General features: G+C 44.5%; 1 protein-coding gene across 1 annotated transcript in view; it reads left to right on the top strand.

The window, feature by feature from the left end:
* LOC120935721 (titin-like) overlaps positions 1-14788 on the top strand; it is a 433372-nt gene that overhangs the window by 414876 nt on the left and 3708 nt on the right. Inside the window, exons 58-60 of the mRNA XM_040347780.1 lie at positions 1065-1109; positions 2974-3018; positions 3256-3300. Of these exons, the coding sequence (XP_040203714.1) occupies positions 1065-1109; positions 2974-3018; positions 3256-3300 (135 nt within the window). The remainder of the gene's footprint in view (positions 1-1064; positions 1110-2973; positions 3019-3255; positions 3301-14788) is intronic.

Below are 14788 nucleotides of genomic sequence, written 5' to 3'. Positions count from 1 at the left end.
TTTTTTCAGGAAATGTTGTCACTGTGTGTAGCAGAGGTAATGCAGCGAAAGAGGCAAAAATTCTGCTGTACCCAAATAGACCACCAGTCACAATGCTGCAAAATACAAATCCACTATAATATGCTTTCTATATATATATATATATATATTATATTATAGTATATTATAAGTGTATTACACCCCTATATACTTTTGTGGACCTGTTAGGTAACGATTTGTGTCACTACAGTCTGTCCCTGCTCCGCACACAGTAACCTCTCTCTACACTGACAAAAAGTATATTGTAAGTGTATTACACCCCTATATACTGCCCACCAAACAATAGTACACCTATACCAGTCCTTGAAAGGACTTTTGTGGACCTGTTAGGTAACTATTTGTTTCACTACAGTCTGTCCCTGCTCCGCACACAGCAACCTCTCCCTACACTGACAAAAAGTAGATTGTAAGTGTATTACACCCCTATATACTTCACACCAAACAATATTACACCTATACCAGTCCTTGAAAGGACTTTTGTGGACCTGTTAGGTAACGATTTGTGTCACTACAGTCTGTCCCTGCTCTGCAGACAGCAACCTCTCCCTACACTGACAAAAAGTATATTGTAAGTGTATTACACCCCTATATACTTCACACCAAACAATAGTACACCTATACTAGTCCTTGAAAGGACTTTTGTGGACCTGTTAGCTAATGATTTGTGTCACTATTACTACAGCCTGTCCCTGCTCCACACAGAACAGCAACCTCTCCCTACACTGACAAACAGCAGAATGAAAAATGGCCACCAGATCAGGTCGATTTATAAGGTAGGGGGTATGTCCATGTGCTGAAATTTTATTTTCTCCAAATTTTTCCCCCACAGTTGTTATCTTTTGTATCAGTTGCCTCCCCATTTTGTAAGTTCTCATAAGTAGGGACCACCTAAACCTTTTGTATTGATTTTTTGTTCTTGGGTTGCAAAGCTTTGAATATTTTATGGTACTTAGACATTATATTTTGATTACATTTTTGTTATATTTTAGACATGATTTCTGCCCACTTACTACATTTTTTTTCAGAATCCAAAGTTAAAAAGCAGGAAATATCTGCAGAACTTAAAAAAGGTAGGTTTGGGAACCTGTTTTCATAGATAGGAAGGTACCTAATGAATGGTAGAAGATCTTGATTGTTCAAGTAAAAATGTTACTTATACTAACCAATAGAATAGCATCTTTATATTTCGTAATTGCAAAACTGGAATTTTACTTTATATAAAAAGTAATATACTTCTGAGATACTAAATGTAACATGTTCATGATAAAAAGCAAAACATAACTTTCACTCACTTTACTGTCAATGAGTTTAACAAAGGTGCCAAATGTGGCATCGAAGGGGGGGGGGGGCTTCGGAGACAAATGAGCAGAAGTTTCACTTGTGGGTGGAACTCTGCTTTATATAATAAAAAGTCAGGGATGATTTCATTTTAGAGGTATTCAATAGTTTTTTTTAGAACGTTTTATGCATACTTGTATAAAGCCCTGTACACACGATCTGGTTGTCTGATGAAAACGGACCGATGGACCGGATCGTGTGTGGGCCCCATCGGCTTCTTTCCCCATCGGTGAAAAAAAATAGAACCTGTTTTAAATTTTTCCTATGGATAAAAAACTGATAGAAAAAAAACAATCGTCTGTGGGGAGGTCCATCGGTCAAAAATCAATGCATGCTCAGAATCAAGTCGACGCATGCTCGGAAGCATTGAACTTCATTTTTCTCAGCATGTCGTAGTGTTTTACGTCACCACGTTGGTCACGGTCGGATTTTTGACTGATGGTGTGTAGGCAAGACTGTTGAAAGTCAGCTTCATTGGATATCCGACGAAAAAATCCATCAGATTAGATTCCATCAGATATCCGATCGTGTGTACAGGGCATAATACTGAATATAAATTAAGATTTAAAATGCCATATAAGATACTTTCTGAAATGTAATACTTGCAAAACTAGGATTTTTCTTTAAAAGTGTTATATATATTTTTGCAGTGGACTTAACCCCTCCTATCCTTTACAGCCAAGGAAACTGCCATCTTAGCCTTTATTTGATCTGTAGTTGCTGTATTACATGTGATCAGTTATGACACCAGCCATTTGATTGCTTGAAAATTTGGTTAAGAGCACAAGCAATTGTGACAGGTATCATGATGATGGCTGAATCAGTGAGCTTAGTTTTGCTTTAAATATAGTACAACACTTAAATATAACAAACATGTTTAACTTATTTGTAACAAATTCCTTTAAATTGCTTATAACTTCGGCCGCGTACAGACCAGCATACATGTACGATGAAACCGGTCCGCCGAACCGTTTTCACCGTACATGTCTGCCGGGGATTTCTGTATGGTGGCTGTACTCACCATCATACAGAAATCCGCGCGTAAACAATACGCGGGACGTGCCCACGCCGTCGCCGCGACGATGACGCGGCAACGTGGGCGGCCCTGCCAGTTCAATGCTTCCACGCATGCGTCAAAGTCATTCGACGCATGCGAGGGATGGCGGGCGCTCGGACATGTACGGTAGGTCTGTACAGATTTCAGACAGGATTTCAGCGGGCTGTTTTAAAACAAGTCCAGAAATATTTGCCCGCTGGAAAAAGGCCCGGCGGGCAAATGTATGCTGGAATCCTGTCCGCTCGGGCCTACACATGACCGAACATGTCTGCTGAAACTGGTCCGCGGACCAGTTTCAGCAGACATGTTCGGTCATGTGTATGGCCGTTAATAATAAAGGCCAGCGGAGCAGTACTGGTAAAATAAAGTGTAATTGTTTGCCTTATTAAATGAAAAAAAAAATACTGTATTGTTGACAATCCAATGGATTTTGTTTACAATACCTTATACATGCTTGTATAATTATATATTTAGCACAATACTTAAATAAGAAAAAACTTATATTTTTCACTTTTACTTGTTACAAATTACTTTAACAGAGACTCCAACTATAAAACCAGAAGTTCAAGCAAAGCCAAAGGAAGGTAAGTTATCTAAGAAAGAAATATCAATATATACACTTATATATATATATAAAAGGAGCCCAAGGAGCAAAAGAAAGGTTGATTTTGAGATATTTAGTTATATTATGTTTTGTGCCATGTATTTTATGTATTGTGACACTTTGAAATGTTACTTTATATGTAGGAATTCTATATAATAATATTATAAAAGTTATAATAAAATGTGCATTGTCACACTTACTAAACATTTATTTTCAGGGACCACAGTTATAAGGCAAGAGAAACCAGCAGAACCTGTCAAAGGTAATCTTGTAAATCTTTTCACTTGTAAGTAAGAAGTTTTTTATGAAGGACAGGGAAGAATAATTGTTTATCCATTTTGCTGTCATGGATGTATAGTGTACAGACATACAGAACAATTTAAAGTTGGCAGGTCAGTACACCATACTTTGACTGCATTTTCCACTCCGTGACCATGAACTTATTGCAGGATTGTTCAGCAGACTCGGCAAACAAACTAATAGCTGTAATCAGTGGCTAACATTCCCCTGACCACAGCTATTCATCTAACATGTGCCCCCTTCCGTTGCTACTGCTGCTGCTTTCCTCTATTTCCTCCTCTTCCAGTGCCGCTGCAAGGTTCACCACCACTCTGCCATCTCCCCATCACTAAAATCCCCACTTTGCCCTGCCTGAAGCCAATCCTCCTTCTGCAGCACTTCTACCCCTCATACGGCGCTGTCAGATTACTCTCTTCTCCCCCCTGCCAGCTGGCAAACCGATCACTTACTGTGTTCATTAATAACTGAAGTGTAGTAAAGCAATTCCCCCAAACAAGTCTATTATAAAAAAGTATAATAAATAAATTGTATTTTTTTAACTATTTAAAAAAGCATTGCATCCCAATTGATATAAATTGGACTGTCTGCAAAAAGATGCATGGAACACCTATGCATCCCTATGCAGACAAACATGGCCTTCGTATGGGCATGTTCTATAGTACGCCTGTGAGAATGAAACCTAAGGACTCATTGATATGGGGGCTCTGGCCCATACAGCATGATTTGCAATTTGTTTACATGACTGGACCTGCCTGGAGCTGCATTCAGGCAGCTTATGTTACAATACAATATTGTACAATATTGATATCAGTCCCTTCGGCCACTGTGACTTCAGAATTCTTATAAGGGGGTATTTTGATATCTTTAAGATTCTGCTTGCCAAATTGTGCCTGCAAGGCATGTCTTAATTTTTAATATTTATAAAAGTGTTGATGTGCTATATCATGTTGTTTATTCAGGTATTCAAATGTTTGCATACAGTAGTTCCATGTTCATACAACTGCTCTAATACAATCACACCTTTCTGTTTCCATCTGGATTTCCTCTCAGCTGTTCAAATGCTGGGTTGTTCCAGATGGGAATTTCCTGGGGAATATCTCTAAACCCTACTATTCCCTTAGCTTCTTTCCACACCACTTGTGCCATTGTAAACATGGGACATTTTTCCACTCCTCCTGTTCTTTCCTGTCTTATCCATGTCTGTAGCTGTTTTAACTGCGCTGCCAGGTAATATAAATATATATCTGGAAGTGCCATCCCTCCTTCACTTTTAAATCGTTGTAATGTTGTTATTTTAAAGGGGTTGTAAAGGTTCGTTTTTTATTTTCTAAATAGGTTACTTTAAGCTAGTGCATTGTTGGATCACTTACCTTTTCCTTCGATTTCCCTTCTAAATGTTTTTTTCTTTGTTTTCTTTGTCTGAATTTCTCACTTCCTATTCCTCCTCAGTAAGGTGTTCAGTAAGCTGTTCTAAATTACTTTCCACCACTCGGATGATGGTGGAAAGCTTACTGAGGAGAAACAGGAAGTGAGAAATGTAAACAAAGTAAAAAAAAAATTTAGAAGGGAAATCGACGGAAGAGGTAAGTGAACCAACAATGTACTAGCTTAAAGTAACCTATTTAGAAAATAAAAGACAAACCTTTACAACCCCTTTACGTTTGGATCTGCCATTAGCCATAAATTGTGTGTTTAACTTTTTAAATATAGATTTTAGTATAACTACTGAAGAATGTGAGAATACATATAAACATTTGGGTAATACTACTATCTTAAATAAATGTATTCTTCCTGCCGCCGAAAGGGGCAATATGGTCTGGTCTCAACTTGCGTTTAATTTGTTCCAATAGGAGATTTACATTCATTGCCAGTGATTCCTCTGGATCCAATGTAATCTGAATACCCAAATATTTAAATGAATTCACTATCTACAACAAGGAAAATTTTTCCACATTGCTCTGTATATCATGTCTAAATGGAATTTCTGATAAATTATTTTTAATCCTGAATATTTCCCAAACGTTTTTTTTTTATTTCATTGCTTCCGTTAAGGAGTTTCGTGTGTCTCCCATATATATTATTTTATCATCCACATAAAGACCAATGACCTCCTATTTATTTTCCATTACTATTCCTTTATATTCCTCTGATTTCCTAAACCTCAAAACAAGCATCTCTATTGCTATAGCAAAAATATCGGGAGGTAGTGGACATCCTGGTCTTGTCCCACTTTCTAGACTAATCGTAGATGACATTAATCCATTCATCAAAAGAGTTGAACATGATTGACTATAGGTTATGACTATCCATAAACTGCACAGTTTCTCCAGTGCTGAGAAGTTCAGGTAGGAGGAGATTTCCACTGCAGCCTGTATACACGCCCCACATGTGTGATATCAATATCATGTAACCTGGCTAGTTCAGAGCAACAAGGAAATATTCTCTACAGCATAAAAGACTGAGCATGTGCAGGTTGGCTACCCTGCCTGTGCTAGATGGCGTTCCCCAGATAGAGAGTACAGGAGGGGGGGGGGATCTGTGCATTCAGGATAAAACAGCCTTTTTACACAATGCAGAGGATTAACCCCTTAAGCTCCACAAGCATGCTATGCTGCATATACAAACAGGTTTTACTGTTGAGGGTTTAGTAATACTTTAAATTAGGACTTGCATCCCTGTTTGCATGCATCTCCAGCCACATAAACAAACTGCTCAGCATGCTGTACAGGCAAAAGCACCTGTGTGAATGCCCCAAGAAGACCACACATTTGTGAAGTAAAAGGAAAATGATAAATGTTTTTCAAAATGTTTTTCAAATAAATATCTGAAAAGTGCGGCGTGCATTTGAAATGCAGCTCCCCTGAGTTAATACTTTGTATAACCACCTTTCGCTGCAAATACAGCTGAAAGTCTTTTTGGGTATGTCTCTACCAGCTTTTCACATCTAGAGAGTGAAATTTCTGCTGATTCTTTGCAAAATAGCTCAAGTGCTGTCAAATTGGACAGCTGGCATCTGTTAACAGCAATATTCAAGTATTACCACAGATTCTCAGTTGAATTTAGGTCTGGACTTTGACTGGACCATTCTAACACATGAATATGCTTTTATCTAAATCATTCCATTGTTGTTCTGGCTGTATGTTTAGTGTTGTTGTCCTGCTGGAAGGTGAACCTCCGCCCCAGTCTCAAGTCTTTTGCAGACTCTAACAGGTTTACTTCTAAGATTGCCCTTTATTTAGCTCCATCCATCTTCCCATCAACTTTGACCAGCTTCCCTGTCCCTGCTTAAGAAAAGCATCCCACAACATGATGCTACCACCACCATGTGTCAGAACCTGTACTCACCGAGACCGAGATGCTGAGGGCGGCTCACCTTTGCGACCCTGTGCAGACCACTCCCTGGAGTTGGGACAGAGGAGGGACGGCACAAGGAGGCACCGGCGCCGGGAGCTGGCAGGAAGACTTGGTGCAGCTGACAGAAGCAGGGCAGGTGCAGAAGACTGGAAACAAGCGTTGGTCAGGCAGGAACTGGTAGGTGAGTCTGGTAGGGTCCACAGGAGATGAGGGCAAATCCGAGTCACAAGCCGAGGGTCAAGGGCAGGAGAGTTCAGAGGGAGTCCATGAGAGCAAGCCAAGGTCAAGGGGCAGGAGACAACAGCAATCCAGGTAACGTTAGCCAAAGGGTCAGAGGTTCCAGGTGAGAGGAGAGTCGTCAGGAATTCCGGGTCAAAACAGGCAGGTACGGCAACAGGTAAACACATAGGAGCTGAAGACAAACCAGCAACCTGTTCAGGGAAGGCTGCTGGTTTAAATAGGAATGTCCGGCCTCTGATTGGCCCCAGGGTTGCCGCATACGTGCACATGCGCGCTTCCACGCACACGGCGCGCTGCCGTACCGCGCATGCGTGCGCGCAAACCACGCACAGGCATGCGCCGAAATGTCATTCTACTGGGCATGTGCGGGAATCTGTCAGAGATGGAGCTAGTACCCTGACAGTGCCCCCCCCCAAGGGGCGGACTCCGGACGCCCAAACTGGTCATTAACTCCGGGTGTTCCAGGTGAAAGGCCCGAATCAGGCGAGGGGCATGGAGATTCCGGGAAGGCTCCCAAGAGTTATCTTCAGGGGGATATCCCTTCCACTTTATAAGGTATTGCAACTGCCTTCCTCTTTTCCTGCAGCTCAAGATAGCCTCCACCTCAAATTCTTTTTCACCCTCAATCTCCACTGGTGGAGGTGGCAGTTCTTCTCTACCGTTGAAGGGGTCAGACACAACGGGCTTAAGCAGAGAGGCGTGAAACACAGGGTGGATCTTGTAGGACCTGGGTAAAGCCAACTCAAAAGCTACTGGGTTGATTTGTCGCCTGATCTCAAATGGCCCGATGAACCTAGGACCCAGTTTCCGAGAGGGAATAGGTAACTTGAGGTTGATGGCGGATAGCCAGACCTTCTCACCCACTTTGAAGACAGGGCAATCCTTCCTCCCCTTGTCATGGAACCTCTTATAGTCCTGCTGAGCTTGCTGCATGCTTTCCTGTAACTTCTGAAAGTTTTGCTGGATGCAGGTCACACGTTCCTGGACCGCTGGCACAGATGTTTCCAGGATGGAGTCCGGCAAAAAGGAAGGGTGGAAACCGAAGTTAGCCCAGAACGAGGTTTGGTTTGTGGAAGAATGTATGGAATTATTGTAAGCGAACTCGGCTGTAGATAACAAGGAGGACCAATCGTCTTGGGAGACTGAGCAAAAGCATCGTAGATACTGTTCTAGCGTTTAATTAGTGCGCTCTGTCTGGCCATTACTTTGAGGGTGATAGGCCGAGGACAGACAGATCTTCACTTCCAAAGCTCTGCAAAGTTCCTTCCAAAATTTGGATGTAAATTGAGTACCTCTGTCAGATACTATGCTTTTGGGCACTCCATGGAGCTTGATAATCTCTTTAAAAAAGATTTTGGCTGTGTCTGCCGCGGAGGGCGTACCCACCATGGGCAAAAAATGCGCCATCTTGGACAGACGGTCCACCACGACTAGGATCGTGGTAAACCCGGCTGAAGGAGGCAAATCGACAATAAAGTCCATGGAGATGTCAATCCAGGGCCGTTCTGGGATAGGAAGGGGTTTCAGCAGCCCCCAGGTCTTCGTGTTTGGCCCCTTACTCCGCTGGCAGCGAATGCAGGAAGAGACATAATCCTTGCAGTCGGACCTCCATTTAGGCCACCAGAAGGAGCGAGAGATCAGTTCGGAAGTTTTACGGGTACCAAAATGGCCAGCCAATTTACGATCATGGAAGGTGCTGAGGATTAACTGTCTTGCCTCTGTTGGAACAAAAATCTTCCCACGAGACCACAGCAGGTCGTCCTTTTTCTCCAAGGAGGAAACCTCATGATCAGGGCACCGTTGGCATGCGGTCTTTAGAGCAGTCAACAAATCTGTTTGAGGGAGAAGCAAAAAATTTTGAGGTGACAGGATCGTGCTGGGCTCGGAAGTATCGGGCGTCTCTGGAAACATCCTGGAGAGGGCATCAGCTTTTCCATTTTTTGCGCCAGGACGATAGGTAATATGGAAATTGAAGCGAGCAAAAAAAAGAGCCCAACGGGCTTGTCTGGGCCTAAGGCGTTTTGCAGACCGTAAGTATTCCAGGTTCCTGTGGTCAGTGAAAATGATAATGGGATGCGCTGCCCCCTCCAGCAGGTACCTCCACTCCTCCAGTGCAAATTTTATGGCCAGTAGTTCTCTATCGCCTACGTCGTAATTGCGCTCAGGAGGACTTAGTTTCCGAGAGGCGTAGGCTACTGGGTGAAGAAGCGACTTCGGTCCCTGTCTCTGGGAAAGAATAGCGCCTGTAGCAGATTCCGAGGCGTCCACTTCTAGAACAAAAGGTAACGTAGAATCCGGATGACAAAGTACAGGTGCTGAGGTAAAGGCCGTTTTGAGTTTGATAAAGGCCTCCTGAGCCTCTTGTGGCCACTGGAAGCGGTGCCCCTGGCGGGTCAACTTGGTGATGGGAGAAACAATTGATGAAAAACCGATGATGAATCGTCTATAAAAATTGGCGAAGCCAATGAAGCGCTGAACGCCCTTTTTGTCTGTTGGAGGTGCCCACTCCTGAATAGCACTGATTTTCTGGGGATCCATGGCTACCCCATGCACAGAAATGATAAATCCTAAAAATTGCACTGATGTCTTTTCGAACTCCCATTTTTCTGATTTGAGATAAAGCCGGTGTTGTCTCAAGATGGTGAGAACCTGCCTGACATGTTGCCGATGTAATTCTTTTGTGGCTGAAAAGATGAGAATATCGTCCAAGTAGACTACGAGGAAGTCATCTAAAAATTGTCGAAAAATGTCATTGACTAGATGCTGGAAGGTGGCGGGCGCATTACAGAGCCCAAAGGGCATGACCAGATACTCGAAGTGCCCGAATCTGGACCTGAACGCAGTCTTCCACTCATCTCCTGCCCTTATTCGGACCAAATTGTAGGCGCCCCGGAGGTCCAATTTAGAAAAAACCTGAGCTGATCGGAACCTTTGAAAGAGCTCGGGGATTAGAGGCAGCGGGTACCGGTTCTTGATGGTAATTTTGTTTAACTCCCTATAATCAATGCAGGGTCTAAGCGATCCATCTTTTTTCTCGACAAAGAAGATCCCCGCCCCCGCTGGCGAGGAGGAGGGACGGATGAGCTTCTTACTTAAATTTTCTTCAATATAGACCTTGAGGGTCTTCAACTCAGTCTCTGACAAGGGGAATATGCGCCCAAAGGGAATTTCAGATCCGGGCAAGAGGTCAATGGGGCAGTCATATGACCGATGTGGTGGGAGACAATCGGCTTGTTTTTTGTCAAAGACATCCTTGAAGTCTAGGTAGGCTGGAGGAACATGCTGTAGGTCTTCAGGTGGAGTAGCTAGCGTGGAGCAGGCGACTGGAGCGGGTGCGAGACAGTGCTGGGAACAGTAGGTGGAAGGGAAGCTGACTTCTTTCTTGAGCCAATCAATGCAGGGCAGATGAACTTGTAGCCAAGGGAGACCCAGAATGATAGGGAACATGGGGGACGGGATCAAGTCCAAACAGAGGAACTCCCGGTGCCCAGAATCTGAGATGGCACAAAGAGGAAGGGTTTCCTGGGTAATCAATCCGGAACGGGGAAGAGAGCCATCAGCCAGATGAACTTGCAGCTGAAAATCCTTGGTACGGCAGGGGATACGCAGCTTTTGGGCAAAGGATGAGTCCAAGAAGCAGCTGCAGGCCCCGGAATCAATTATCGCCGGCAGACGTGTTGCCCCTTCCGGGAGCTGTAGGGAAAGAAAGAGGATAACATAAGTCTGAGGCAAACTGGTAACAGGGAAATTGATAGCAGATGGAGGTTTCGACTTACAAGGCCTTACTGGGCAAGTGCGCAAAAAGTGTCCGGCGGCTCCGCAGTACAGACAGAGGTTAGATTGATGCCTCCGGAGTCTTTCTTCTGGAGTCAGAGGGGCCCGTACTATACCAAGCTGCATCGGCTCTGGGTCGGGTAATGAGGTGTTTGGTGGAGCTGGGTGAGGCGGAGGTACTGGAGCATATCTTGGTGGAACCCAGTTAGGCCGGTTGGACTGGAACCTCTCCGAACGACGTTCTCGAAGGCGCCTATCCAGCTGAGTGGCGGTTTGGATTAAATCCTCCAGAGAGGCAGGGGGTGCCGACCTTGCAAGCTCATCCTTTAGGTTCTCAGAGAGGCCCTGGCGGTATTGGTACCTGAGGGCCAACTCATTCCAGCCTGTGTCAGCAGACCACTTTCTAAATTCGGCGGTGTAGTCTTCCACCGGCCGTCTCCCTTGATTTAAGCTGTGCAGAGTACCCTCTGCGGTGGCTGCACGTAGGGGGTCGTCGTATAATTTCCCCATGTGGGTGAAGAAGGTGTCCATAGAGTCAAGTATTGGACTGCGTTGTTCCATTAAGGAGTGTGCCCATGCTTGAGGCTCCTCAGAAAGGAGAGAGATTACGAATCCAACCTTAACAGCTTCGGTCGAAAAAGTTCTAGGTTGCAAGGCCAGGTAAAGGGAACAGGCATTCTTGAAAGCCCGATATTTCCGGCGGTCGCCTGAGAATCGCTCGGGCATGGAGACCTGGGGTTCGGGATTACTCCCCATCATGGCAGGGCTTGCAGGAGCTTGGGCAGCAGAAGGTCCGGGTGAAGAGGCTAGGGCCGCAGTGGATGGACCTGGGGAACCGGCCAGTTGTTGGAGGCGGCCATCAATCTGGAGGTAGCCTTCCTGAAGCTTCTGGACTGCCTCTGTTAAGGCGGAGACCTGTTGGCACAGCGTCTCAAAGGGTGAGCGCGCCCTGTCGGTCTCAGACATCTGGCTGGTTTGTACTGTCAGAACCTGTACTCACCGAGACCGAGATGCTGAGGGCGGCTCACCTTTGCGACCCTGTGCAGACCACTCCCTGGAGTTGGGACAGAGGAGGGACGGCACAAGGAGGCACCGGCGCCGGGAGCTGGCAGGAAGACTTGGTGCAGCTGACAGAAGCAGGGCAGGTGCAGAAGACTGGAAACAAGCGTTGGTCAGGCAGGAACTGGTAGGTGAGTCTGGTAGGGTCCACAGGAGATGAGGGCAAATCCGAGTCACAAGCCGAGGGTCAAGGGCAGGAGAGTTCAGAGGGAGTCCATGAGAGCAAGCCAAGGTCAAGGGGCAGGAGACAACAGCAATCCAGGTAACGTTAGCCAAAGGGTCAGAGGTTCCAGGTGAGAGGAGAGTCGTCAGGAATTCCGGGTCAAAACAGGCAGGTACGGCAACAGGTAAACACATAGGAGCTGAAGACAAACCAGCAACCTGTTCAGGGAAGGCTGCTGGTTTAAATAGGAATGTCCGGCCTCTGATTGGCCCCAGGGTTGCCGCATACGTGCACGTGCGCGCTTCCACGCACACGGCGCGCTGCCGTACCGCGCATGCGTGCGCGCAAACCACGCACAGGCATGCGCCGAAATGTCATTCTACTGGGCATGTGCGGGAATCTGTCAGAGATGGAGCTAGTACCCTGACACCATGTTTCACAGTGGGGGTGGTGTGTTCAGATGTCCAGTGTTATTTTTCCGGCCACACATAGCATTTTGCTTTTAGGCCAAAAAGTAAAATTTTGGTCTCATCTGACCAGAGCATCTTCTTCCACATGTTTGCTGTATCCCCCACATGGCTTCTCGCAAACTGTAAACATGACTTTCTATGGCTTTCTTTAAACAATAGCTTTCTTCTCGCCACTCTTCCATAAAGGCCAGGAGTGCATGACTAATAGTTGTCCTGTGGACAGATTTTTCCACCTGAGCTGTGGATCGCTGCAGCTCCTCCAGAGTTACCATGGGACTCTTGGCTGCTTCTCTGATTAATGCTTTCCTTCCCCTACATGCCAGTTTATGTGTCTTGGTAGGTTTGTAGTTGTTCCATACTCTTTCCATTTTGGGATGATGATTTGAACAGTATTCCCTGAGATGTTCAAAGCTTGGAATATTTTTTTGTAACCCAACCCTGCTTTAAACTTCTCGACAACTTTATCACTGAGCTGTCTGGTGTGTTCCTTGGCCTTCATGATGCTTGTTTACTAAGGTTCTCTAACAAACCTCACAGAGGACTTCACAGAACAGCTACATGTATACTCTATTTACTAATTAGGTGACTTCTGAAGGCAATTGGTTCCACTAGATTTTAGTTAGGGGTATCGGGGTAAAGGGGGATGAATACAAATGCACGCCACACTTTCCAGATATTTATTTGTAAAATATTTTGAAAACCATTTATCATTTTCCTTCCACTTGATAATTATGTGCCACTTTGTGTTGGTCTATCACAAAAAAAACCCAATAAAATGTACATTATAGGTTGTAGCCTGACAAAATGTGGAAAATGTCAAGGGGTATGAATACTTTTTCAAGTCACTGTATATATATATATATATATATATATATATATATATATATATATATATATACTGAGCAAAATTATAAATGCAAAACTTTTGTTTTTGCCCCTATTTATCATGAGCTGAACTGCTGAACTTAAAGATCTACGACTTTTTCTATGTACACTAAAGACCTTTTTCTCTCAAATATTGTTCACAAATCTGTCTAAATCTGTGTTAGTGAGCACTTCTCACTTGCCAAGATAATCCATCCACCTCACAGGTGTGGCATATCAAGATGCTGATTAAACAGCATGGTTATTACACAGGTGTGCCTTAGGCTGGCCTCAATAAAAAGCCACTCTAAAATGTGTAGTTTTTCTGCATTGGGGGCGGTCAGAAAACCAGTCAGTATCAGGCGTAACCATCATTTACCTCATGCAGTGCAGCACATCTCTTTTGGTTGTTGATTTTGGCTTGTGGAATGTTAGTCCATTCCTCTTCAATGGCTGTATGAAGTTTCTGGATATTGCCAGGAACTGGAACATACTGTTGTATACGCCGATCCAGAGCATCCCAAACATGCTCAATGGGTGACATGTCCGATGAGTATGTTTTCAGCTTCCAGGCATTGCGTACAGATCCTTGCAACATGGGGCTGTGCATTATCATGCTGCAACATGAGGTGATGGTCGTGGATGAATGGCACAACAATGGGCCTCAGGATCCCGTCACGGTATCTCTGTGCATTAAAAAAGCCATCAATAAAATGCACCCGTGTTTGTTGTCCATAGCATACACCTGCCCATACCATAACCCCACCGCCACCATGGGCCATTCAATCCACAGCATTAACATCAGCAAACCACTCACCCACACAATGCCACACACGCTGTCTGCCATCTGCCCTGTATAGTATAGTCAACCGGGATTCCAAAGTGCCAGACGCTATTGAATTTGAGCATTTGTCCACTCAGGTCAGTTACAATGACAAACTGCAGTCAGGTAGAGACCCCAATGATGACGACGAGTATGCAGATGAGCTTCCCTGAGATGGTTTCTGACAGTTTGTGCAGAAATGCTTTGGTTATGCAAACCGATTGTTGCAGCAGCTGTCCAATGGCTGGTCTCAGACAATCTTGGAAGTGAAGTAGGTTGGATGTGGAGGTCCTGGGCTGGTGTGGTTACACGTGGTCTGCGGTTGTAAAAGCTGATTGTATGTACTGCCAATTTCTCTGAAACGCCTTTGGAGATGGCTCATGGTAGAGAAATGAAAATTCAATTCAAGGGCAACAGCTCTGGTGGACATTCCTGCAGTCAGCATGCCAATTACACGCACCATCAAAACTTGCAACATCTGTTGCATTGTGCTTTGTGGTAAAACTGCACATTTTAGAGTGGCCTTTTATTGTGGCCAGCCTAAGGCACACCTGTACAATAATAATGCTATCTTATCAATATCTTGATATGCCACACCTGTGAGGTGGATAAATTATCTCGGCAAAGGAGAAGTGCTCACTAACACAGATTTAGACGGATTTGTGAACAATATTTGAGAGAAATAGGCACAAAAGTGTTGTGT

Source organism: Rana temporaria, chromosome 4 (assembly GCF_905171775.1).
Source record: "Rana temporaria chromosome 4, aRanTem1.1, whole genome shotgun sequence".
NCBI classification, from domain to species: Eukaryota; Metazoa; Chordata; class Amphibia; order Anura; family Ranidae; genus Rana; species Rana temporaria.
The sequence above is the reverse complement of the archived record's forward strand: the minus strand, read 5'-3'. Positions and strand labels throughout refer to the sequence as shown.